Here is a 24,756-nt window from a genome sequence, read left to right as displayed (position 1 = left end):
CCTGTGATGCGCAGGTGGAAACTGCCCAACCCTGGAGAACTGTGGAATTCCCACAACATGATCTTGGAGGCTCTGACTTTGTGCATCTGAAATCTCATTGTTTAAGGGTCTACGTTCCAGGCGACACAGTACAGAGGGGGGAGCGAGCCTTCTGCCTGGGACGGCTCCAGACAGCCCGGCTCTTACTTCCCGCACCCTACCTTCCTGGGTGGGAGGACTGCTGTTTTCACCACACACGGCTCGGTGCTCCCTGCTGATGTGGACAGTCAGCTCCTCAGGCCAGGTCTCTGAAGGTCTGCTTGGTCCACATCCTTCCTCAGCCAGCTGACTCTCACCCATCCCGGAAGACCATCAGTCTCGTCACTTCCTCTAGGGAACCTTGCCTTGCCTCCACCCCCTCTTCTTCTCGGCTGGATTTAGTGCCCTAAGTCAAGAGGGATTGATTTATCACTTGCTTGGTGCTGGACACTTCGAAGTGCTGAATAAATATTTCTAAATGAATCACCAGCGAGTGTGTTTAATCCTTGAAGACAAGTATATTTTACTCATCTTTCTAGCTCCAGCACCATGCAAGTACATAGCAGTTCCCCAATAAGTACGTTTCACAGGATGGGGAGGGGCAGAGGGAGAGAGAGAATCTTAAGCAGGCTCCACGCCCAGCATGGAGCTCAAGCTCACAACTCTGAGATCATGACCTGAGCCGAAATCAAGAGTCAGACATTTAACCAACGGAGCCATTCAGGTGCCCCAACAAATTCTATACCTATTATATACACATCCAGCCCCTGACGCCTCAGGAATCACAGCCTCAGGAATCTACATGAGTAGAAAAGGATTGGGGTGGGGGAGGGGCTCTTCAGTCTAAGGTTGAACAAAAATCACTGGGGAAAAACACGATCGGGGCACTGGAAGAGACCTGTCCAATCATTCAGATCACAGACCCAGATAGAGGACCTACAATTATAAAACTGTGAGGAGAAAACGGAGAAGTAGATCTTCACGACCCTGCGTTAGTCAATAGTATTTTAGGTATGACACCAAAAGTACAAATGCCAAAGGAAAAAATAGGTAAATGGATTTTATGAAAACTAAAAAATTTTGTACTGAACAGTGACACTTTCAAAGTGAAAAGACAACCTACAGAATGGGAGAAAGTATTTCCAAATCATATATTTAATAAAGTGCTTATATTTAGAATCTACAAAGAGTTCTTAAAATTCAACAATAACAAAGTGAATAATCCAACTTAAAAATGGATGAAGGATTTGAATAAATGTTTCTCCAAAGAAGATGTACAAATGGCCGAAAAGCACAGGAAAAGATACTCAGCACCAGCAGCCACCGGGGAAATGCAATCAAAACCGCAATAAGACACCTACTTCACCGCCACCAGGATGGCTCGAATCAAAAGGGCAGACGGTAGTAAGAGTTGGTGACGTGGAGAAGCTGCAACGCTCACACATTGCTGGTGAGAATGTAAAATGGTGCAACCTTTTTTGGCAATTCCTCAAAAAGGAAACATGGCCCAGCAATTCTGCTCCTAGTATATAATCCGAGAGAACTGAAAACCTAGGTCCACACAAAACGCACACACAAGTGTTCGTAGCAACATAGTCACAATAACCCCAAAGCAGAAACAACCCAAATGTCCACCAAGTGACGAATGGATAAACGACATGCAGTACAGCCATAACATGGGATATTATTTGGCCACAAAAAAGAAGAAAGTGCTGATACACAGTACAGTATGAGTGAATCTTTTTTCTAACTATTAATTAATTAATTAATTTATTTAATAAACTCTATTCCCAACGTGGGCAAACTCACAACCTTGAGATCAGGAGTCACGTCCTCCACTTACTGAGCCAGCCAGGCGCCCAAGTAAATCTTGAGAACATGATGCTAAGTAAAAGAAGCCATTCCCAAGAGATCACATATCGTGAGGTTCTGTTTCTTTCTTTTCCTTAAGATTTTATTTATTTATGTGCTTGAGAGAGAAATAGCGAGACAGAGCGCAAGCGGGGGGAGTGGCAGAAGGAGAGGGATAGAGAGAAGCTAACTTTCTGCTGAGCAGGGAGCCCAAGGCAGGGCTCGATCCCAGGACCCTGGGATCATGACCTGAGCCGAAGGCAGACGCCCAACCAACTAAGCCACCTAGGCGCCCTGTGAGATTCTATTCCTATGAAATGTCCAGAATAGGCAGACCTATGGAGACAGAAAGTAGATTACTGGTTACTTAGGACTGGGGCAAAGAGAGGCAATGAGGTGTGACAGCTAATGGGTACAGGGTTTCTTTAGAAGAACAAAAATGTTCCAAAATTAGATTGTTGGAGTGCCTGGCTGGTTCAGTCAGAAGAGCATGCAATTCTTGATCTCAGGGTTGTGAGTTTGAGCCCCACTGGGTGTGGAGATTACTTAAATAAATAAAAACTTTAAAAAATTGTTTATGGGCGCCTGGATGGCTCAGTTAGTTGAGCGTCTGATTCTTGATTTCGGCTCAGGTCATGATCTCAGGGTCCTTGGTTTGAGCCCTGTGTCGGGCTCCATGCACAGCGGGGAGTCTGCTTGAAGATTGTCTCTCTCCTTCTCCCTCTGCCCCTCACCCCAACTTGTTCACTCTCTCAAATAAATAAATAAATAAATAAATAAATAAATAAATAAAATCTTTAAAAAATTGTTTAAAAATTGTTAAAATTAGGTTATAATGATGTTTGCACAATTTTGTAATATACAAAAAATTGAATATGCTTTTAAATGGATGAATTGTAGGTAAGTTAATTATATCTCAACAAAACCATTTTTAAAATCATGGAACAGGTCAAATCCTAGGGCGTTTTAACTCTGAGATTGTATTCTGTGAACTTTATTGTACAGAAATTTTGCAGTGTTACTTTTTACTTAATTCAACAAATATCCAGATCCCCTAGCGAGTGCTGTGATATGATGGTGAACAGTACCAGACCCCAGATCTGGCCTCCAAAAGTTTAGAGTCAAAAAGCTAAATGTAAAAGTGAAACTTTGATAAACGCTCCAAAAATAGGTACACTGAAGCAAATAATAGGAAGATCTGACCCAACGGTGGATGTCAGAAAGCCCTATTTTTTTCAGAAGTATGACTGACCTAAGGTTTGAAGGAAGAGTATGTCTCACAGCACTGAAGAAAGGGGGATGTGTTTTAGGTAGAAGACGCAGCCCAAGGTGACCCAAGAGGGAGTGTGAGGGGCAGAGAGGATGAGAGGAAGCCTGGAGCAAACCAAGAGGTAGAGAGGAGCTAGCTTGCACAGAACAGTAAAGTCCGTGTCAGCCATTTGGTGTTCATCTTCAGAGCACCAGGAAGCCATTTTTCTAGTTTTAGATGAGGGGATTAATGCCATCAAATATTACTTTGAAGAGATCGCTCTGCCTTCTGACTCTTTCCTGCGGCCTTTTGTTGGCCGGGGTGCGCACAGCATCCATCACGAGGGGTAGAGTGTATGCAGCGCCGAGTACCCACGCCGTGCCGGGGGCAGCGGCAGAAGCAGAAGGAGGTGGTCATGCTGGCAGAAGGTGAACTTCTGCTTTGCAGGAAGTTTTCTTTCTTTCTCATGAACATAAACAGCTTTTTGAGTACTTTTGATAATATTATTATACTTATTTTTTAAGTCTTTTCCTGGTTGCTCTATTAGCTCTGTTTCCTCATGTGTTCATTCTTTTTATTGCATTTCTACTTTTATGATGTGTTTCCTCAAATACAGGGTGATTCTCTGTATTCTGTGTTTTTAAGGATCCTTATTTGTGGATGCAGCTTGCTGACAACAGCTCTGGGGGAGAAGGCAGTATTCTAACGTTAGAGAAGTTGTACTGGTAGGTTACTGATAAGGGGTTTATTAGCTATCAGGGCACTTAACTGACCTCTGCATCCCGAGTCCACAGTGTCTGCTTTATCCTGACAGCAAATGTCACTGTTGTCTGTTGCTCAGCCCAGTCTGAACCTGGCCGAACTGCTGTAAGAGCAATGCTCTAACGAATCACCCAGTAATTCTCCCTGGAGCCTCTCCAGGCACCTTTTATCCCCCTTGGGAATATACATCCTCCACTTTTGCAGAAGTTCTCTCTTGCACCTATTTTGGGTAAGGTTCCTTCTAGACTCATTACTCTATAAATGTGACGCTGTCCGCTTTCCCTCTTTCGTGAATTTCTCAGTTTTTAGTCTGCTGATGACACTTTCCCACTTGCCAGTGCATTGATAGCTTAGTGAAGTACTGTTAATCCTTGAACAACACTGGTTTGAACTGTGTGGGTCCACTTATATGCAGATTTTTAAAAAAGATTTAATTTATTTGAGAGAGAGAGAGAGAGCACAGGTGGGTGGAAGGGCAGAGGGAGAAGCAGACTCCCCGCTGAGCGGGAAGCCCAAGGTGGGGCTTGATCCCGGGATCCTGGGATCATGACCCGAGCTGAAGGCAGATGCTTAACCAACTGAGCCACCCAAGTGTCCCGCGGATTTTTTTAAAAAAATAAATACAGTATAGGGGCGCCTGGGTGGCGCAGTCGTTAAGCGTCTGCCTTTGGCTCAGGGCGTGATCCCGGCGTTCCAGGAACGAGTCCCACATCGGGCTCCTCTGCTGGGAGCCTGCTTCTTCCTCTCCCACTCCCCCTGCTGTGTTCCCTCTCTCACTGACTGTCTCTCTGTCACATAAATAAATAAAATCTTTAAAAATAAATAAATAAATACAGTACAGTAAACGTATTATCTCTTCTTTATGATTTTCTTTATTTTTTTAAGATTTTATTTTTAAGTAAGCTCTACATCCAACATGGGGCTCGAACTCATAACCCCGAGATCGAGTCGCATGCTTTCCTGACAGCCAGCCAGGCACCACTTCCTTATGATTTTCTTACTAGCAGTTTCGTTATTTACTTTATTGTAAGACTACAGTATATTATATAGGTATATAATATATTGTATATTATAGATGATATATGTATCATATATAAAATTTTAAAAACATAGGTTACAATATATATAACACACAAAATATGTGTTTATATGTGACTATTTATATTATCAGTAAGACTTCCCATCAGGAGTAGGATATTATTAGGGCTCCTGGCCGGCCAGTTGGAAGAGAATGCAACTCTTGATCTCGGGGTTGTAAGTTTGAGCTCCACATTTGGTGTAGAGATTACTTAAAAATAAAATATTTTGGGGGGCTCCTGGGTGGTTCAGTTGGTTAATTGTCCAACTCTTGATCTCTGCTCAGGTTGTGATCTCAGGGTTGTGAGCTCGAGCCCCGAGTCTGGCTCTGTGCTGGGTGTGGAGCCTGCTTAAGGTCCTCCCTCCCAGGACGCCTGGGTGGCTCAGATGGTTAAGTGTCTGCCTTTGGCTCAGGTCATGATCCCAGGGTCGTGGGATCGAGCCCTACATCAGGCTCCTTGCTGTTTCTGCCTGTTGCTCTCTCTCTCTTCCTCCCTGACAATTAATAAATGAAGTCTTTAAAAAAAAAAAAAAGATTCTCTCTCTCAGCACCACCTCTTTCTGCCCCCGTGCTTTAATAAAATCACCTTTTCTGCACCCCCCCCAAAAGAGAGACAGAGATAATAGGATATTTGTAGCTAAGTTTTAGGGGTTAAAGTGGACTTTCGACTGCTCGGGGTGTTGGTACGCCCCCCAACCCTGAGTTGTTCAAAGGTGCACCTTTGGTTTTCTGCAGCCGTTCCAAGGGATTTTGATTGACAGGAGGAGCTGACACCATAATAAACACAATTTAAATTTTCCTCCATGATATAAAAAGAAGTCTGGAATGTTGTGAATCTTCTGGCGCACCATTATGATGAGCACTTGTAAAGAGTGGCACACTCGGGGGGGGGGGCCTGGGTGGCCCAGGCTGACTCTCGGTTTCAGCTCAAGTCGTGATCTCAGGGTCGTGAGACTGAGCCCCACGTCGGGCTCTGTGCTCAGTGTGGAGTCGGCTTCAGACTCTCTCCCTCTGCCCCTCCCCACTGTGCTCTCTCTCTCTCAAAAAAATACATCTACCAAAAAAAAAAAAAAAACCCACACACACAAAAAACCACAACGAAGTGGCACACCCTGCAGTAGATCGAATGGCACTAAAAAGAACGTTCTGCTAAAAATAACACGTCCCACAGGAACTATACTCGTGTGCTTTTATAGACGAGGTTTCTTTGCAACATTTCACTGTAACATTTTCCAGGATAAAGCTGTTTCTTCCTTGTCAATACCCTGAGCCTGTAGGCTCACAGTGAAGAATTTCTGCAGCTGCTTGAGCAGATCTGATGATCTTGGCGGGGGCGGGGGGCTTATTTACCTGCATTAGCCTCACACACGGGAGTCTTTTGTGTCATCAAGAATGTAACCCAATCTCTCTCTCTCTCTCTCAAGATTTTATTTATTTATTTGACAGAGGGAGCAAGAGCACACAAGCAGTAGGGAAGAGGAGAGGGAGAAGCAGGCTCCCCACTGAGCAGAGAGCCCAATGCGGGGCTGGATCCCAGGACCCCGGGATCACGACCTGAGCCGAAGGCAGACGCTTAACCGGCGGAGCCACCCAGGCGCCCCTATAACCCAATCTCTTAAAACGCATGCAGTGTAACAAGTTGACCCTCTCCCCATGTGGTACCTAAAGCATTTTGTCCTGTATTTTTAGCCTAAATGAATCCCTGCAATCTAAGGGACTAGGACTAGGGCAACCATATAATTTATCACCCAGATGAGAACACTTTGAGGATAAAAGTAGCTGCTGTTTGTAACTACCCCCAGAAAACGGGCAGAAACTGGCACTGTTTCAGACAAACCAGGATGTTCCGTCACCCTGAATGAGGCCCAGGCCTTTCCAGCCTCTGACGAGAAGAGTCTGCTGTGCATGTTACATATTCTTTCTCCAACTCCTTTCTGCCAGTGTCAGTGGGCAGATGAATGGAAGACGGACATCTGTGTACAGGGCCGAGGCAGGAAACAGGAAAACGTCCTGTTTGTATAACAGGGAATGTTTGTATAACAGGAATTATCTACTTATTTATATAAGAGAATGTCGAATGGGAAAATCGCCACTGTCTTTTCAGCCGTATCTCGGGGTTGTGATGTGGAGGTAGCTTTCTTCTTTTTCATTTCTTTGTATTCACGTAAAGTGTTTAAGGTTCTCGTGCATTGTCTCATTGCGTCCTTGAAATAAATTCTGCCAGGCAAGTGTTATTGCATTTCCCATTTACTGAGAAAACAAGGTGCAAAGAAGTAAGTTAAAAAAAAAATCTCTGGGGTCCCTGGATGGTTCAGTCGGTTAAGCATCTGCCTTCAACTCAGGTCATGATCCCAGGGTCCTGGGATGGAGTCCGGCTGTTGGGCTCCCGGCTCAGCAGGGTGTCTGCTTCTCCCTCTCCCTCTCCCTCTGCCACCCACCCTGCTCGCGCTCTCTCTCTCTCGCGCACGCGCGCAAAAAACCAAAACCAAACAAACAAACAAAATAAACAAAGAAAAAAAGAGACCAAAAAAAAAAACCCCAAAACAAAAAACATAGTCTTTTTTTTTTTAAGATTTTATTTATTTATTTGACAGAGAGAAAGACACAGCGAGAGAGGGAACACAAGCAGGGGGAGTGGGAGAGGAAGAAGCAGGCTTCCCGCTGAGCAGGGAGCCCAATGCAGGGCTTGATCCCAGAATGCTGGGATCGTCACCTGAGTGGAAGGCAGATGCTTAACAACTGAGCCACCCAAGTGCCCCAAAAACCATACTCTTTAATACAGAGAACAAACGTGGTCACCAGAGGGGAGGTGGGTGGGGGATGGGTGAATTAGGTGAAGGGGATTAAGAGCACACTTCTCATGACGAGCACTGAGTAGTGTATAGAATTGTTGAATCACTATGTTGTACACCTGAAACTAATATAACACTGTATCTTAATTATATTGGAATTATTTTAAAGAACACTTTTAATGAAAAAAAGTCAAATAGTGCTCTGAGATCATAGGGAAAAAATAGCAGTGCAGCCTCCTACAAACAATCCTTCAACTCTTTAAACTGTTTCTTCTGCTATTTATCTCCATGTTTCTTATTTTATTTTATTTTATTTTTTCAAGTAATCTCTACCCCCATCATGGGGCTCGAACTCCTGACCCTGAGACCAAGAGTCTCATGCTCTGCTAACTGAGCCAGCCAGGAACCGCTAGCTCCATATTTCTACATAATGTTCTTTCATTTCTACTTCTTCCTTATTTTAAATATTTTTTACTGACTTCTGGTGGAACATAAGACATTATCACTCTTACAAAAATACCCACTCATCTCCCCGTCTCCCCCCGCCACTCGCACATGACCCCCCCTCCTCCACGGCGTGTCATAATTTCTGGCGAAACTGATATTTAGTATTGACATTACTAAGATGATGTCAGTCCTGTTCACTGACGAGCTGTGTACTGTAGTACAATTATATTCCTTCTTATACATTTTGCTCTTCTAGGAGTTAGTAATGGGCCCACCTGTTCATTCACTTCAATTTCTATGGACTGTTACTAAATCTTCCCACACTTTCCCATAGAGCGGAAGAACGCACCAGTGAGGACAAGCGCATCAGACCAACCGCTGACTCCACTGGTTTTCCCGTTGGGCCTCCTGTAGATTTTGATCCTTATGCCCCATCCGGCCAACCTGGTTCCAGGCCTCTCGCACAATGGCCATGCTAGGATTCCCTCCACCACCAGCCTGTAAATGCTTGGCCCCTTTCTCCTGCATTGGCTTCCTTGTTTCCCAGATTCTCTTTCTGTTTCTTGGTTTTTGTTTGTTTATCCCCCCCCCCATTTCCTAATTTTGATGCCACGTGTCCATCAGCAGCATCCTGAGAAAAAATGGACAAGAAGTAAAATTTTGCAACTTTGCATGTCTGAAAATGTCTTTATTTTACCCTATCGATGAATCGTTTAGCTGGGTAGAGAATTCTGACCTGGAAATCAATTTCCCTTTGAATTTTGAAGGCTTTGCTCTATTATCTTCTAGCTTCCAATGTGGCTGTTGATACGTGTTCAATGCCATGCTGATTGCTCATTCTTTGTAGGCAATCTGTCCTTTTCTCTCAGGAAGCTTCATTATTTTTTTAAATTTTTAAAAATTAAAAAAAAATATTTATTTATTTGAGAGAGAGAGAGAGCGAGTGCATGTGCACGCATAAGCAGGAGGGAGGAGCAGAAGGAGAGAGAGAAACAGGCTCCCTGCTGAGCCCCAACGTGGGGCTCGATCCTGGGACCCTAAGATCATGACCTGAGCTGGAGGCAGATGCTTAACCGACTGAGCCATCAGGTGCCCCTCAGGAAGCTTTATAATCTTGTATCAGTCAGAGTACTGTCAGGACCATTAGGTATTCTGCGAACGACAGGAATTTAATATAGAATTAGAAACTTCCACGAGTGTTGGAAGAGCCGAAGGAGCAGAGGTTATGGGTGCTGTCTCCAAGTTCAAAGGAGCTATGCTAAAGACCTCAGCCTGAAGCTCTGAGGTTCTTCAGAATCTCTGACAAGCTTCTCCCGATCATCTCAGAATTCAGTGATGAAGACGGTAGTGATCCCGGAAGCCACTGTGAATCTCTTGTTTATCCACACACTTGCCTGGGACTGATTCACCTCCAGCTTCCAAATCGCATACGACTTCCTCTCTGGGCTGCTCTACCTCAAAAGCGTATGGGAGGGGCTCCTGCGTGGCTCAGTCAGTTAAGCATCTGACTCTTGGTTTCAGCTCGGATCATGGTCTCAGGGTCCTGACATTGAACCCTGCATCGGGCTCCAGGCTCAGCATGGAGTCTGCTTCTTCCTCCCCACATTCTCTCATAAATAAATGAAATCTCAAAAAAAAAAAAAAAAGGGGCTCCTGGGTGGCTCAGTCATTTAAGCATCTGCCTTCGGCTCGGGTTGTGATCCCGGAGTCCCGGAATCCAGTCCCGCGTCGGGCTCCCTGCTCAGTGGGGAGCCTGCTTCTCCCTCTCCCTCTGCCCTTCATCCTGCTTGGGCTCTCTCTTGCTCACTCTCTCTCTGTCTCTCAAATAAATAAATAAAATTGTTTTAAAAAAGATTGAAAAAAAATCATATGGGAAAGAAGATTCTGGAAAATACAGTTCCCTGCCTTAAAAGTGAGTGGTGGTGGTGCTACCAACCAACTCAGCACAATCTACCCTTTTGCCAGCTCGGCATCCAAATAACTCCTTTTTGACATTTTACTTCCAAGTACAAGTATTCAGAACGCCGTGTTTTCACATTGTATGAGTCAGCTTTCCTTCCTAGAGCCAAACCCAAAGAAGAACCTAACATTTATCCATCTCTGAGCAAATGTTCCTTTATTTTCTGATTCTACTACCCTTTATTTTTAAAAAGATTTATTTATTTATTTGGGGGGGGCAGAGGGAGAGAGAAACTCAAGCCGACTCCGCACTGAGCACGGAGCCTAACTCCGGGCTTGATCCCACCACCTTGAGATCATGACCTGAGCCGAAAACCAAGAGTCAGATGCTCAACTGACTGTGCCACCCAGGAGCCCCTGATTATGCTATCCTATAACCTACTAATTTTTAAGAGATTTTATTTATTTATTTGAGAGAGAGAGAGAGAGCATGAGTGGGGGGGAGGGGCAGAGGGAGAGGGAAAAGCAGACTCCCCTCTGAGCAGGGAGCCCAATGTGGGGCTCAATCCTGGGACCCCGGGATCGAGACCTGAGCCAAAGGCAGACGCTTAACCAACTGCGCCACCCAGGTGCCCCCTTATAACCTACTATTGAGTTATAGAAATAACACATTAATACTATCAGGTAGGGGCACCTGGGTGGCGCAGTCGTTAGGCGTCTGCCTTCGGCTCAGGGCGTTATCCCGGCGTTCTGGGATCGAGCCCCACATCAGGCTCCTCCGCTGGGAGCCTGCTTCTTCCTCTCCCACTCCCCCTGCTTGTGTTCCCTCTCTCGCTGGCTGTCTCTATCTCTGTCGAATAAATAAATAAAATCTTTAAAAAAAAACTATCAGGTAGCATGAGAATGAGAGAGGAGAAAAAGAAAAATATCAGGTTCAAAAGACACGGGGCATCTTTAACCACTACCATGCTTGCTTCCGTGATGGGTCACGTGACATGACTGGTGTTCTCCCACCACCCGTTCTATTTGTCCCTAGCGAGCTCCTCAGCCAGTCATATTTTTGGTGATGGTGGTGGGGGTAATACGGTGGGGTGACCTAGATCTTTATTCTTGAAGTTTCTGTGCCTTCCATGGTCCTGCCTGTTTTAGGTTGTTACAGTTTTCTGTAACAGACTGGGGGGGGGGTACTAAGTAAGATTACCAAGAGAATCTCCTGGGTGTCCGGTATTCCTCCTGGCCTCCATTGTCGAGTAGCAAACCAATTTACCCTCGATCATCAAGACCAGTCGTCCCAACCAGCACAGCAACCCTCTTATTTGCCTGACAAAGTCACCAGGTGGCAGTCTCGGCTTCCTGTTCAGCAGGACCAGCGTGTCCCTTCCCATCCCTGGGAACCCAGACCTTGAAACCAGTAGAACCCAAAGTTGTGGGGATGGGAAGCCAAAACTTTACTGCAGGTCCACAATGAAAGGAGCTACTCCCATTTCTACCGCTTGACTCCTGAAATCTTTCGGTATCTTTGCCATGGGGAAATTTCACTCCACATCAGTCCCTGGTTCTGAGCATGTCCTGCGTCTCACGGGACATTCTGCCAGCTCCGCCAAGTGATTCCACCCAGCTGGCACCGTAACCACATCTTCAAAAGTCCATCCCGCCGCCCCATCAGGGCAAGCTTGAGAGTGATGGGAAACGCAGTAAGACCAGAGAATTCCAAGCAGAGGCATTGACAACATCATGCTTTCACGAGCCCCTGGCTACACTTCATTGGCTGTGAAATAAGGTAAAACCCAAAACGAAGATGTAAGATTACAAATATAAATAAGAGGGGCGCCTGGGTGGCACAGCGGTTAAGTGTCTGCCTTCGGCTCAGGGCGTGATCCCGGCGTTATGGGATCGAGACCCACATCAGGCTCCTCCACTATGAGCCTGCTTCTTCCTCTCCCACTCCCCCTGCTTGTGTTCCCTCTCTCGCTGGCTGTCTCTCTCTCTGTCAAATAAATAAATAAAATCTTTTAAAAAATATTTATTTGAGAGAGAGAGAGAGCAAGAGTGGGGGAGGGGCAGAAGGAGATGGAGAGGGAGAAGCAGGCCCCTCACTGAGCCACCCAGGTGCCCCCCATTTCTTTTCTAGCTTCTCTTGAACATGATTTCATTCACTTGTTCCTTAATCACTTTATGGGGTTAAACTTTATCTGTTATTATATTATTTGTCTCTTAATAATATGTAGGAATCAGTGACGTATTCTAGATATTAATTTGTTCTCTGTTATGTATGTTGCAAATATTTTTTCTAAGTCTTTGTCTTTTTAATTTTGAGGCACAGGAAATTTTTATAAAGTCAGAATTATCAGTCTTCTTTGTTATGGTTCCTATGTTTTGTATCTTATTTAAGAAGATCTTCCCTAACTGAGGTTAAAAACAATTTTAGAGGCCCCTGGGTGGCTCAGTCAGTTAAGCACCTGCCTTCGGCTCAGGTCATGATCCCAAGATCCTGGGATCAAGCTCCGCATCCGGCTCCCTGTTCAGCGAAGAGCCTGCTTCTCTCTCTCCCTCTGCCTGCCGCTCTGCCTACTTGTGGTCTCTCTCCTTCTCTCTGTCAAATAAATAAATAAAATCTTAAAAAAAATTTTTTTAGGGGCGCCTGGGTGGCACAGCAGATAAGCATCTGCCTTCAACTCAGGGCGTGATCCGGGCGTTCTGGGATCGAGCCCCACATCAGGCTCCTCCGCTATGAGCCTGCTTCTTCCTCTCCCACTCCCCCTGCTTGTGTTCCCTCTCTTGCTGGCTGTCTCTATCTCTGTCAAATAAATAAATAAAATCTTAAAAAAAAACATATGAAAATCCTTTAAAAATTTTTTTAAAAATATTTTATGCATTCTGTACTATAAATTTTCCTCTGCAAACTGCTTTACCCTAACATCTCCCAAATTTCATTAAGTTGTATTTTCATTTTCATTTAGTTGAAAATAGTTTTAGAATTTCACTCGAGACTTCTTTTTTGACCAATGTGTTATTTAGAAGTATGCTCTTTAATCTCCAAGTATTTTGGTATTTCCCAGCTATCTTTCTGTTATTGATCCGTAGTTTAATTCCTTTGTGTTCTGAAAGCATACATTGTATGATTTCTGTTCTTTTAAATCTGTTCAGGAGTGTCTCATAGCCCGGAAGGTGGTCTGTCTTGGTGAATGTTATATATAAGCTCGAGAAGAAGGTGTCCTCTGCTGTTGTTGGATGAAGTACTCTATCGGTGTCGATTCGTTGATTTATGGTGCTGTCGAGTTCAACTATATCCTTACTATTTTTCTGCCTGCTGGATCCGTCCATTACTGATAGACCAGCACTGAAATCTCCAACCGTAAGAGTGGATTCATTGATTTCTCCCTGAAGTTCTATCAGTTTTTGCCTCACATATTTTACTGTCCACTTGTTAGGCTCATATGTATTCAAGATTGGTGTTGTTACTGAACCCCAAGTTCAGTTGCCCATTGCTGTAAAGGCCAAAACTCAAGAGAGGAGGGGTTTTATTGTTGTTGCTGTTTTTGTTTGTTTCCAAGAGTTTTGATTGGAAAGGAATATGAGCTTTATTCAGGAGGCTGGCCACCTAGGGAAAAGGGGGACTCTTGTCCAAAGGCCAACTCCAAGTCTTCTGCCTGGGCCAGAGATTTTGAAAGGGATTTTAATCAGTTAAGGGAGTGCAGTGGTCTGTGACATTTCTTGATTCTGTGCAGACTCGATGATGTCAGCTACAGAGTCATCTCAGTGCTCAGTGTTGTGACAGAAGGTCTGGTTCCTTGGTACCCAGGGGTTGTGCAAGAGTACTCTGTTCTTTCTGCAGTGGAGGCAAGGTCTGCATATGTTCAAAGGGAGGTCAGTAAAGTCATTTGTGTGAGCTTAAAAAGGAAAAAACGTTTTGCTAAAAGACTACTGTGCTGATCAGAAAGCTAAGGGGTCTTCAGACAGACTTGCTAAGCTCTGTGGCCTGGGAATGTCCCCTGTTCTGGTCCCTTACTCCCCAAGGTCAGTGGTCTGCAAATCTCAAAGAAAGTTAAATTAGTTCTGTTACAGACCAAGGGCCTTAAGTCAGCAAGCAACCAGTGTGTTAACCTTAAGACCAGCTGGAGTGCTGTTACAGTATGTCTTCTTGGAGAAATGACCCCCTTATCGTTATGTAATGCCACTCTGTTGGCATTATCCCTGTAAATTTTCCGTTCTCAGAAGTTGGCTTTCTCTGAAATTATAGCTACTGTAGCTTTCTTTTAATTAGCATTAGCATGATATATCTTTCTCCATTTCTTTTCTTTTCATTTATCTGTGTTTTCTATTTAACGTGGGTTTCTTGGCACCTGGCTGGCTCAGTCAGTAAAGCACATGACTTTTGATCTTGGGGTTGTGAGTTCAAGCCTCACATTGGGCATTAGATTACTTTAAAAATAAATAAATGAATGAAGTTGGGTTTCTTGTTAGGCAATATAAAATTATGTCTCATTTTTTTTTTTAAGAGAGAGAAAGAGTGGGGGGGGGAGGGGCAGAGGGAGAGGAAAGGGAAGTATCTTAAGCAGGCTCCACGCCCAGCATGGAGCCCAGTGTGGAGCTCACGACTCTGGATCATGACCTGAGCCAAAATGAGGAGTCAGATGCTTAACCAACTGAGCCACCCAGGCGCGCCTAAGCTTCATTTTTGTCTACTCTGGTGGTCTATGTCTTTCAACTGGTAAAGGTGTGGCATTGCTATTTAATGTGATAGTTAAATACATGTATTACTATCTACCATATTTGTTACTGTTTTCTGTTCATTGTTCTTTGTTTCTCTTTTCGTCTTCCACTCTTTCCCCATCTTGTCTGCTTTTAACTGAGCCTTTTTTTTTTTTTAAGTTTATTTACTTCTAAGTAATCTCTACACCCAATACGGAGCTTAAACTCACGACCCCGAGATCGAGTCACAAGCTCTGCTGACTGAGCCAGCTGGGTGCTCCTTTAACTGAGAGTTTTATATTACTCCATCTCTCTCTTCCCTTAGCATACCAATTATACTGTTTATTTAGATTTACTTTAATGGTTGCCTTTGAGTACACACAGACAGAGAATCCAAGTTCTCTTTAGGATAACACCATACCACTTCATGGTAGTGCAAGACTTTAGAATATTTCCAATTTCTCCCTCCCTCGCAGATAAGACTGCTGCCATTCATTTCACTTATCGATACGATGTAATTACCAAATGCATTGTTGCTATGATTAAACAAAGTGTTATCTGAGCGATTCATTAAGAATATGAAAAAGAAGGGGCCCATGGCTGGCTCAGTTGGTGGAACATGCAGCTCTTGTTCTTGGGGTCGTGAGTTTGAGCCCCACGTTGGGTCTGGAGCCTACTTAAAAAAAATAAAAACAAAAAAGTCTTAAGAATATGAAAAAGAAAATATTTTTTTACTTTCCTTTATTCCTTCTCTAATGTTCTTCTTTATGTAGATCTGAGTTTTGGACCTATGTCATTTTCCTCCTTTCTGAAGAATTTCTTTTAACATTTCTTGCAAAGCAGACTACTGGCAACAAAGTTCCTCCATTTTTGTTTGTTTGAGAAAGTCTTTATTATTTCTCCTTCACTTTGGAAGGAACATGTAGCTAGATACAGTGCACTAGGTTTGTGGCCTTTTTCTTTCCACGTGAAACGTCTTCCGTTCTCTCACTGCTTGCATGGTTTCTGAGGAGAAGTCCAATGTAATTCTGTCTTTGCTTCTTCCTAGATAAGGGTTGGTTGGTTGGTTTGGGTGGGTGGTTTTTTCTCCTCTGGTTTCTCTCAAGATTTTCTCCATCTTCAGTTTTCTTCAGTTGGAATATGATATGCCTAGGAGTAGATTTTTGTGTGTGCTTATTCTCCCTAGTGTTCCCTTTGCCTCATGGATCGGTGATTTGTTGTCTTTCATTAGTTTTTTGAAATTAGCAGTCATTATTGCTTTAAATATTTCTTTTGCACCTTTGTGTCTTCACCTTCTGGTATTCCCAGCATGCATATGCTGCACCCTTTGTAATAGTCACATTTGTGGACGTTCTGTTCTTTTTCATTCATTCTTCTATTTACATTTCAATTCTGGAAGTTTCTCTTGACATATCTTCAAGTTAATTGATTCTTTCCCCCACCATGTTGAAGGCATTCTTCACTTCTGTTACAGAGTTGCTGTTTTTTTAAACAATTTTTTTTAAAGGATTTTATTTATTTATTTGAGACAGAGAAATACAGAGAGAGAGCATGAGCAGGGGGAGAGGCAAAAGGAGAGGGAGAAGCAGACTCGCAGCTGAGCCAGGAGCCTGATGTGGGGCTCGATCCCAGGACACTGGGATCATGACCTGAGCCAAAGGCAGATGCTTAACCATCTGAGCCACCCAGGTGCCCCGGTTATGTTGTTTTTGATTTCTCACATTTCCTTTTTATTCTTAGAGTTTTCATCTCTCTGCTTACATTACCCATCTGTTCTTTCATATTGTCCACTTTTTCCATTAGAGCCATTGGTATATTCATCATAGTTGTTTTAAATTCCCAATCTGATAATTCCAACATCTTTGCCAGATCCAAGTCTAGCTCTGATGCTTGCTGTCTCTTCAAACTGTGTTTTTCGTCTTTTAGTATGCCTTATAATTTTTTTGTTGAAAGTTGGACATGATGCATTGCGTGGAAGAAACTGAGGTAAACAGACTTTTCATGTGAAATTTTATATTTATCTTGCTAGGGTTTGGTCCACGTTTATTGTTTGCTATAGCCATAGGTGTCAGAGGCAAAACATTCCTCTGGTGCCTTCAATTTGTCTTGTTATCTTTGGGTTTTCCTAGAAACTTCTTTTTAAATTAGGTCTGAGGTGGGCAATTCTTTCACTTGTATCCCATTTTTATACAGGAGCCCCACTGATGTGGTGGAAAGGTGTGGAGAGAGGGGAAGGCTTGAGGGGGCTAGAGAGGTATTTCTTTTCCTCCAGGTCTGGTTTGGCGTTTGGGGCCATCCTAGCTTCTTTTGAGGGCAAGCCATGTAAAGAAGAACAGAATGCTCTGAGCAATATTTCAGAATGGCTACTTTACCCTCCTCCTGCTGGGATCACAAGGGGATTTTTTCCCCCATTCTTCCTTGTGAGAATCTGGTAGCACCCCTCAAGGTTAAACTCACAAAGGTGTGAGGGTCCCTTAAGATTGGACCCCCACCTGGGATTTTTTTAAACTTTCAAACTTGTCCACACTGAGCCACACCCAGCAATTCATCAATTACAGTTTAGATCTTCTTCCCCTGGTAGTGTTTCCTACAGAGGTTTCTGCTGCAGCGAATTGTGATTCTGTTTCCGCCTGCCTGTCTCTCCAACTTTGGGGCAGCAGTTTGTCCTGTGATCTCAGTCCTCTGATGGAGCCAAGAAGAGTTGTTGCTTTTCACCTTGTTCAGCTATTTTCTTTCTTGTGTTCGATGGGAGTGATGATTTCCAATGCCAGACCAGGAAACCAGAAGTTCAGATAGGTTTGTAATTCTAGGATTTCCTTTTTTTTTTTTCTCCCAATACTTTATCAATCATTTAAAAAAAACTCTCCACGACCAATCACTACAGCCATCTTTTTTTCTGTAGATTTTAATCATATTTATTATAAAGTACTTTCCTATAAATTTTATTATCTAGAATTATTTGCAGATCTATTTCTGTTGACTGAATCTGAATTTTTTTTGAATTGTTTTCTCTTGACTCAGTCACATTTGTCTGTTTCTTTGCATGTCCAGTATTTATTATTTATATCGGACATCATGGATGGTGTGACACAGACTCTGGGTTCTGTTATAATTCTCTGAAGAATGTTGAGTTTTGTTCTTCAGGTGGTTGAATTATGGAACATCACCCAAAACTTGTGGAGGCTGGGTTTTAAGTTTAATGAGGGTGGATATATTTTGATTTTGCCCTTAGTTCTACGGCAAATCTCATTTCTAGAACATAGCCTTCCTTCCCAAGGTGTGGCCCTTTTGGGGTTTAGAAGGAAAACCGGGGCTCCTCTGTCAGACTCCAGACTCAGTCTACCCAGGAACTGGTAGCAAATGAATCTCCTCAGCTTCTGGCTTTCCAGCTCTTTGTCTTTCTCTGGAGTCCCGGGAATTGTGCCCACACGTGGGCAGTTCAGGCCGGCCACGTATTTGAAGCTTGTAGCTGCCGGCTCCTCACCCGCAGAGGCTCCAACTTCCCAGTGTTGCCCCCTGTTTCCAGCTGCAGTGGCCTTCCCACCCTCTGCCTCTTCAGCCAGTGGGCCCCTGACTTCCTGTTTGACGTCTGGCTGACTAGAGAGAGCCCTCAGGGGAAAGAGGCTCTTCCCTCAAGAGCTGCCTTCGCCCAGTTTCTGTGTGCGTGTTCTTCCCCAGTGTGCTTTCAGGCATTTGTTTCATATATTTTGCGCACATTTCATAAAGCAGAGGGTTTTGTAATTACTGGAAGTGGAAACTCAACCTTTTTCATTTTTGAATCTACAATCCGTATCATCTATTCAAAAAGTGAACTGTTAAAACAAACAAGCATACAAAATTAGATATTAAGACGTACTATAAAGGCAGACGACAATCTCACCTTAATTCAGAGGATGCCTTTTAAGTCAGGGTATTCGAGTATTCGAGTTGAGGCGGACCTTGACGCAGGCCCCGCCCCCACAATCAGCCCCGCCCCTCGGTCGGCCCCGCCCCCCATCGCACGCCCCGCCCCCTCGCTCGTTCCCGTTTCCATGGCGACGCGGCGCTAGGCCGGGGCGGCCCAGCCACCGAGTGGGCGGGCGGCGGCGGCAGCGGCTACATGAGCGCCGGGGTGGCGGCGGCCGGGCAGCGGCCCCCCAGCTCGGGGCTCCCGGGCTCCCGCGGCGCATTGCGCCCGCGCCCCCGCCCGCCCGCAGTCCTCCAGCACCCGGGACAGCACGGCGCGCAGGCTGGGCACAGCGAGGCGCAGAAGCGGATCCTGGACTTGGAGAAGAGCCTGCAGTTCCTGCAGCAGCAGCACGCCGAGATGCTGGTCAAGCTCCACGAGGAGATCGAGTACCTCAGGCGGGAGAACAAGGGTGAGTCCGGGCGGCGGGGCCGCGGGTGGGATGCCCACCGCGGCTGGAGCCCGAGGGAGACGCAGACCTGCCGCTCCCGGGTGCCTCCAGCACGGACACACGCGTGGACTCTAGAACACGGAGGGTTTTAAGGGGGACACAGGGCAGCAAGCCCCACCCCGGGTGCTGCCACGCGGGGCTCGGACTCCCCCCGCCACCGGCCCCAAACCGGGGTCGTCTTGGGGGTGGGGGTGCGTCAGGGCCATCGTGCCATCTGGCAGGACAGCCTGTCGGTGGCATTTTCCACAGTAAGCCCGGCCGCAGTCTCGTCCCTAGGCAAGTCAGGCCCGCCTGTTTTAAAAAAACTTTTTGTGGAAGTAGAAAGTGCTAGCATAACGGCTCAGTGGTTTTCACAAACTAAACGCACCCAAATCAAGGGCCTACATGCCCGGCACCATCCAGATCTCCCGCGCACACGTGTCTCCTCAGGGCAAGGCCTTCTTAACCTGCCCCGCAGGTGGCTCCTCACCACCACGGGCCAGACCTGAAGGGGAACCTAAGGTCTTTTACTTGGCTTCCCTCTCTCTTCTCCCTTATGTTTTAGCTGGAGCTCCTCCCCCCACACACCGAGTCCTGCCTCAGTTTCTCCCCGCCTTTCTCCTGCTGTCTTTATTTGAAGTGCTAAGTATGAGATCAAGGGTATCCATCGTGTCAGGACTCCCCCCTCTTGACATAAGGAGTTTCGCGTCTCGCCCCTGTCCCTCCCTGATGCCCAGTCTGGATGTGGCCAGCCCACGTCCTAGGTGTCATTTGATCATCGCTCTGACCACGTTTGCACATCCATGGCTAGGGGCTCTTGGAGGGCTGAGTCATCCTGACTCACCTCTTGTTCTCCTAGAGCGGGGGGCCCCACCTAGCAGAGGGTGCCCTATAGATGTCATGGGCAGATGGGTGGATTTCTGCCGAGGCTCTCACCCAAAGGCTCTGGCTCAAGAACAGCCGGAGGGATTCCTGGTCCTAGGGCACCCAGGGCAAAGACTTGGCCCATGGGCAGGGTCCTGGCTGCCAAGGTCATGTGTGAAGTCAGCTGGAAGGGAGTGCCCAGGGCAAAGCAAACCTCTTCTCTCAAGTGGCAGCAGCTTCAAAAATGACCGGAGCATGTGTTTGCTTTCAGATCTCCATTACAAGCTAATAATGAATCAGAAGGCAAAGATAGGTAAGATGAGGCCCTCGGGTGCCTGATGGGATGTTACTGGTGCCTGGAGCAGCCCCTGGGTGTCTTGTATCCGCACAGCTAGCCGCACTGGCCTGTCCCAGTGGGGAGGGGTCCTGGGGGACCTGGACAGGCGCCACTGCCCCCAGCCATGCTCTGAGTGACTGTGCACCCAAGCACAGCAGGTGGGGCTCTCGGGGATCCCGAGGCCTGAGGTCTGTGCAGTGAGGGAAGCAGGCAGAGCAGCTGCCCTCCTAGCCTTGCTGCTCTGATGGATTCTTTTGCTTGGATTGCTGCTGTGGCAGGCCCCAGGCTCCCTCTGAAACCCTGGCAAGCACTCCCCAGCCCTGTGCCTCTGGTCCATCACTCCTGGCACGGAAGGCTCTGGGCACAGTCCTTCCCGGAAGCCTCCCTGCCATCTCCCACAGTGACCTAGAGGGCTGGGGGAAGGAAGTGGAAACACAGAGACTTACAGCCCCTATCCACGGCCCTTCCTCATCCTGATAGTAGCCCTTTCACTTTGCGGGTTCCCCACCCCAGCCCAGGGAGACTCGGGCTGTCTTGGGCCTGATCTCCCCACTTACCTTTGGGGCCAAGTCTGAGTGGTGCTAGCCTGGAATGCCCCAGTCATGGGGGGTGTCCAGGGCTCCTTTCCTAGGAGACACAGAGAATGGGGTGGTGGTGGGCCCTCCTCTGACAGGGCAAGAGCAGTTCCAGTGAACTTGGCAAGTGGCAGGGCCTGTTTGTGGTCCCAGTCCTGCGGTGCCTGGGGTCCCCAGTGGGACATCAGAAGAGGTCATCCTCCTTCAGGGCTTCTTTGGGTTCAAGCCCCCTGCTTTCTGGATGGCCCTTCAAGAAATCACCACCCCTCCCCACCTTGGCTCTGCCTCACCAGAGTGGGGGAGGGCCGTGCATGAACACACAGGCCTGCAGGGCCAGAAGGCGGGCACAGGTGGCCAGCCCCTCACCCATGGAGGGGAGGGGGCGCGGAAGTGTCTGGAGACACTAGGAAGGAAGTGGCATTCCTGCCATCTCCAACTGGCCCTGTGCGTTCACCCAGAGGCAGAATTTCCAATTCCAGCTTTCAGTCCATCAAGTCTGTCTCAAATTCGACGTCAGGTGAGCACGCCAGCGCCCTCCGTGAACTCAGGGTCAAGGGAGGGGCGCACGCCCCACTGGGGCCCTGGGCCTAATGGCTAGTGCGGGGCGCTGACCAGGTTGTTGAAAACCCCTAGTGGTCTTTTGCTGGACACACCTCAGGGGAGCACCTTTAGCCAGGCTCTGTGGGTGGCTCAAGGGAGCCAAGGAGGGTGACCCCCAGGTACCGTGAGCTGACAGGAGCAGGAGTGGGCTGGGGCAGGGTGTGACAGGACTTTGGGCTGCCCAGAGGGAGGCTACAAAAGCCCGGTGGGTTTGGCTGCAAAGGGAGTGAACACCAACGTGGGGCCCAAGGCCCTACGGCAGATGCACCCCGACACAGAGAGAGAGGAACCTCTGAGCCTCCCTAAGTGGTCTTCCAGGGTGGGGCGGCACACAGAAGACCTGGCAGAAGCCCTGCCCATCGTGTCCCCCAGGCAGGCAGGAAGCAGAGGGGACGGCCCTGCCTCGAGTTCTGGGCTCGTGGTGTCCTTTGCAGAGTGAGGGAGCCGATGGCCTCTTCTCCCGCTCGGCCTTCCTGAGGCTGGGAGTCCTCCCAGGAGCAGCCCTTGCCCTTTCTATGCGGGGCCCAGGCAGGCAGTGGGCCTTGTCCTTGGGAAGGAAACCTGTGCAGGTCTGGTCCCAGACCCTCATTCAGTGTCATTTTGCCCAAAATGGGGTGCTGCTTCGGAGTCCGGGAACAGCTGTGGGGCCACCCCCAGCCCTGGCCTTCACTGAGTACACGTGGGGCCGGCCCGCTTCACGGAGGCGGCTTCTACCGCAGTCAGCAGGCGCCACCCACAGACCCTCAGAGCCTCGTTCGGGTCTCCCAGCAGCCCCCCGATGGGGGTTCTGTTACCATCTTTCCTTTCCAAGGCGGAAACCGAGGCAGGGGGCGGGGGGACTTAGGCCCTGGTTCTCGGCGCCCACACTGACTGCCCTGGCTGCAGCCAACTCTCAAGGCAAGGCCAGGACCCAGCTCAGCTTCTCCAAGAAGCAAGACTCGAAAGCTGACGTTCCCCAGAAGATGGACCTGGAAGAGGAGACCCCAGCTGCCGCCCTGTTTCACAACAGCAAGCCGGACAAAGCCACAGGGATGCAGGGGCCGGCCAAGTAAGGGCTCGCCCGGACCCCGTGGGCCCAGCGCCGCACTTAGTAGGTTCACATTCTGCAACCAGCCAACTGCTTTGCCTTCCAAATGGGCCAGTCTCCTGGTGATAGCAGTCGCTCCAGGCTTGCCCATCTGGTGAGCACTGCCTTCCCCCTTCCCCTGAGGGCTTGCAGGGTCCCTGTGCTGACCCGAGCCCACGCGAGCGTGCCAACAACAGCCCTGAAACCATTTGCTCACAGAAACAAAACAAAGTAAATTGGCCTTTAAATTAACTTGCATTTCACCAAGGGAACAGTAAGTCGGGCTCCTGGGCTCCCCCCCGGGGAAGTGTGCTTGGCCTCTGCAAGGCACAGAGCCAGCAGGCCAGAGCAAGACTGGGGCTGACACCTGAGTTTCTGGGACTTCCCTGGAAAGCAGCAAGGAACCTGGACTTTGCATCTGAAACGGAGGCCCCGTCGTCCCCTGGGTAGCGCGACCAGCAGGACAGGCTCCCGCTTCTCTGCACAGTCCTTAGATGCTCTCTCAACCAGCTCCACAGGCGTGGGGTCAGGACTGAGGGTAGCCACGCAGCTTGAACCCCATCTGACCCTCAGTGCACCTTGAGGGAGGAGGAAGGCATGGGCCCAGGTCACAGCTGGCACCGGAGACCCCCACCTCGTGCCGGGAGCACCCCGGTTGGCAGAAGGGAACCAGGCCCTGAGGAGGCGGTGTGGACACCCCTCATCCCCGCACCAGCCTCACACTGGTGCCGGTGTGGCCCGGAAGAGAGGTGGGGGGGGGTTAGACCAACCCTGGCAGGTTAGCTGTGGGCTGCTGCAGTGACTGTTGCAGACATGAAGAAGTGGAGACCTCCGGTGCCGTGGCCACCTCGGTGGCAGGCAACCAGCACAGGGGCAAGCAGCCCCCCGCCATGAGCCTGCCCCCGTACCTGCGCAAGCCCACCACGCTTCAGCAGTGTGAGGTGGTCATCCGCCGGCTGTGGAACGCCAACCTCCTGCAGGCCCAAGAGGTGAGGCTCGGGCCGCGGGGCCCCAGCGCCTCTGCGGGCCCCGCCCACTGCCCCTCTGCTCCCTGCCTTCCAGTTGCAGCACCTCAAGGCTCTCCTGGAAGGGAATCAGAGACCCAAGGCTGCCCCCGAGGAGGCTGGGCCCAGCTCTCCCAAGTGAGTGACCCCTCGCAGCCCCCACCCCATCCCAGCAAGGTCTGCTCCGCTGAGGCTCACTGCTGACTCCTCCTTCACCAGGGACCCGGAAGCCCTTCACCCGGGAGCCACGCAGCTCCCTAAGGTCCCCACCAAGGGCGTCCCCAAAAAATGGTGAGTCCCACTGGTGGGGGGAAGGTAGGGTGGCCTCCGAGCCCAGGACGGAAGGGACCGGACAGCTCAGCGCTTTGTCTGGGGCCGAACTGCCAGCCACGTCTCGGCGCCTGCCCCCGAGGGCGCCTGCAGTGACCTGCAGTCCCTCCGCCCAACAGCCTGATTCTGAGCCCGATGCCGGTGGCGGAGCGTTCCGCCCTGCCGGCGCTGAGGCAGACCCTGAAGAGCAGCTTCACCGAGCGGCAGAAACGGCTGCAGGCGGTGAAGAGCCGGCGGCTGCACCGCTCTGCGCTCTGAGGCCAGCAGCACCGGCCCGTCTGCGCAGCAGGGCTCGGCCAGGCCCGTGACCCCCGCTGGAGACGCCCACCTCTCCAGACAGCGCTTAGGCCAAGCGAAATTCCAGACAAATAAAACTCGTGGCAGATAAAGTGCTTGGTCTCAGAATTGGGAAATGTTTTATTTTCTTGCTCAGTATTTTGCTATTCTGCGTTTACATGAAAACACGTTATGAAATAAGTATTAGCCTACCTGTTCAAGACTGGAAATAAAGCTCGTTTCTCCACTTGTGCGTCTCATCCCTCACTGCTGTCGGGCATCACTGCCCTGCTCTGCGCCCCAACTCTGCTCCCTGCAGAGGGGCCGGCTGGGCGGTCCCGGCGCGCTCTCCCTTCTCAGAGCACAGGGCCTCCACACTGACGGGCACAGCTAAGCCGTCCTGCCGAGCCTGCCTTCCACGGCAGAGGGCCACGGCCACGGGAGAGCGGTGCTCTCAGGGCTCTGGGGCCCCACCCTGTGACACTCCAGCCCACGAGGGCCTCACAGCCACAGCTTCCTACGGCTCACGGGGCGGTCAGT

The 24,756-nt window shown here is 48.5% G+C and overlaps 1 protein-coding gene across 1 annotated transcript; it reads left to right on the top strand.

The window, feature by feature from the left end:
- Positions 1 to 18,872: 18,872 nt before the first annotated feature.
- On the top strand, positions 18,873 to 24,463 carry LOC123803599 (coiled-coil domain-containing protein 74B-like). Its single transcript, XM_045815186.2, has 7 exons — positions 18,873 to 19,146; positions 20,300 to 20,341; positions 22,426 to 22,588; positions 23,418 to 23,595; positions 23,669 to 23,748; positions 23,830 to 23,901; positions 24,060 to 24,463. Exons 1-7 carry the CDS (start codon positions 18,888 to 18,890, stop codon positions 24,196 to 24,198), a joined length of 933 nt encoding a protein of 310 aa, XP_045671142.2. The 5' UTR covers positions 18,873 to 18,887; the 3' UTR covers positions 24,199 to 24,463.
- The last annotated feature ends 293 nt before the right edge of the window (positions 24,464 to 24,756 follow it).

The sequence above is a fragment of the Ursus americanus genome, chromosome 30 (genome assembly GCF_024610735.1).
Source record: "Ursus americanus isolate L20-20 chromosome 30, mUrsAme1.1.p, whole genome shotgun sequence".
Classification (NCBI taxonomy): domain Eukaryota; kingdom Metazoa; phylum Chordata; class Mammalia; order Carnivora; family Ursidae; genus Ursus; species Ursus americanus.
This window is presented reverse-complemented; position numbering and strand designations above follow the sequence as displayed.

Bases quoted from the DNA above. Each gene is read 5' to 3' on its own strand.
- LOC123803599 (XM_045815186.2), top strand. From the start codon at position 18,888: ATGAGCGCCGGGGTGGCGGCGGCCGGGCAGCGGCCCCCCAGCTCGGGG. The intron at 20,342-22,425 runs GTAAGATGAGGC...CCCTGGCTGCAG, and splicing joins GAATCAGAAGGCAAAGATAG to CCAACTCTCAAGGCAAGGCC. The intron at 23,749-23,829 runs GTGAGTGACCCC...CTCCTTCACCAG, and splicing joins GCTGGGCCCAGCTCTCCCAA to GGACCCGGAAGCCCTTCACC.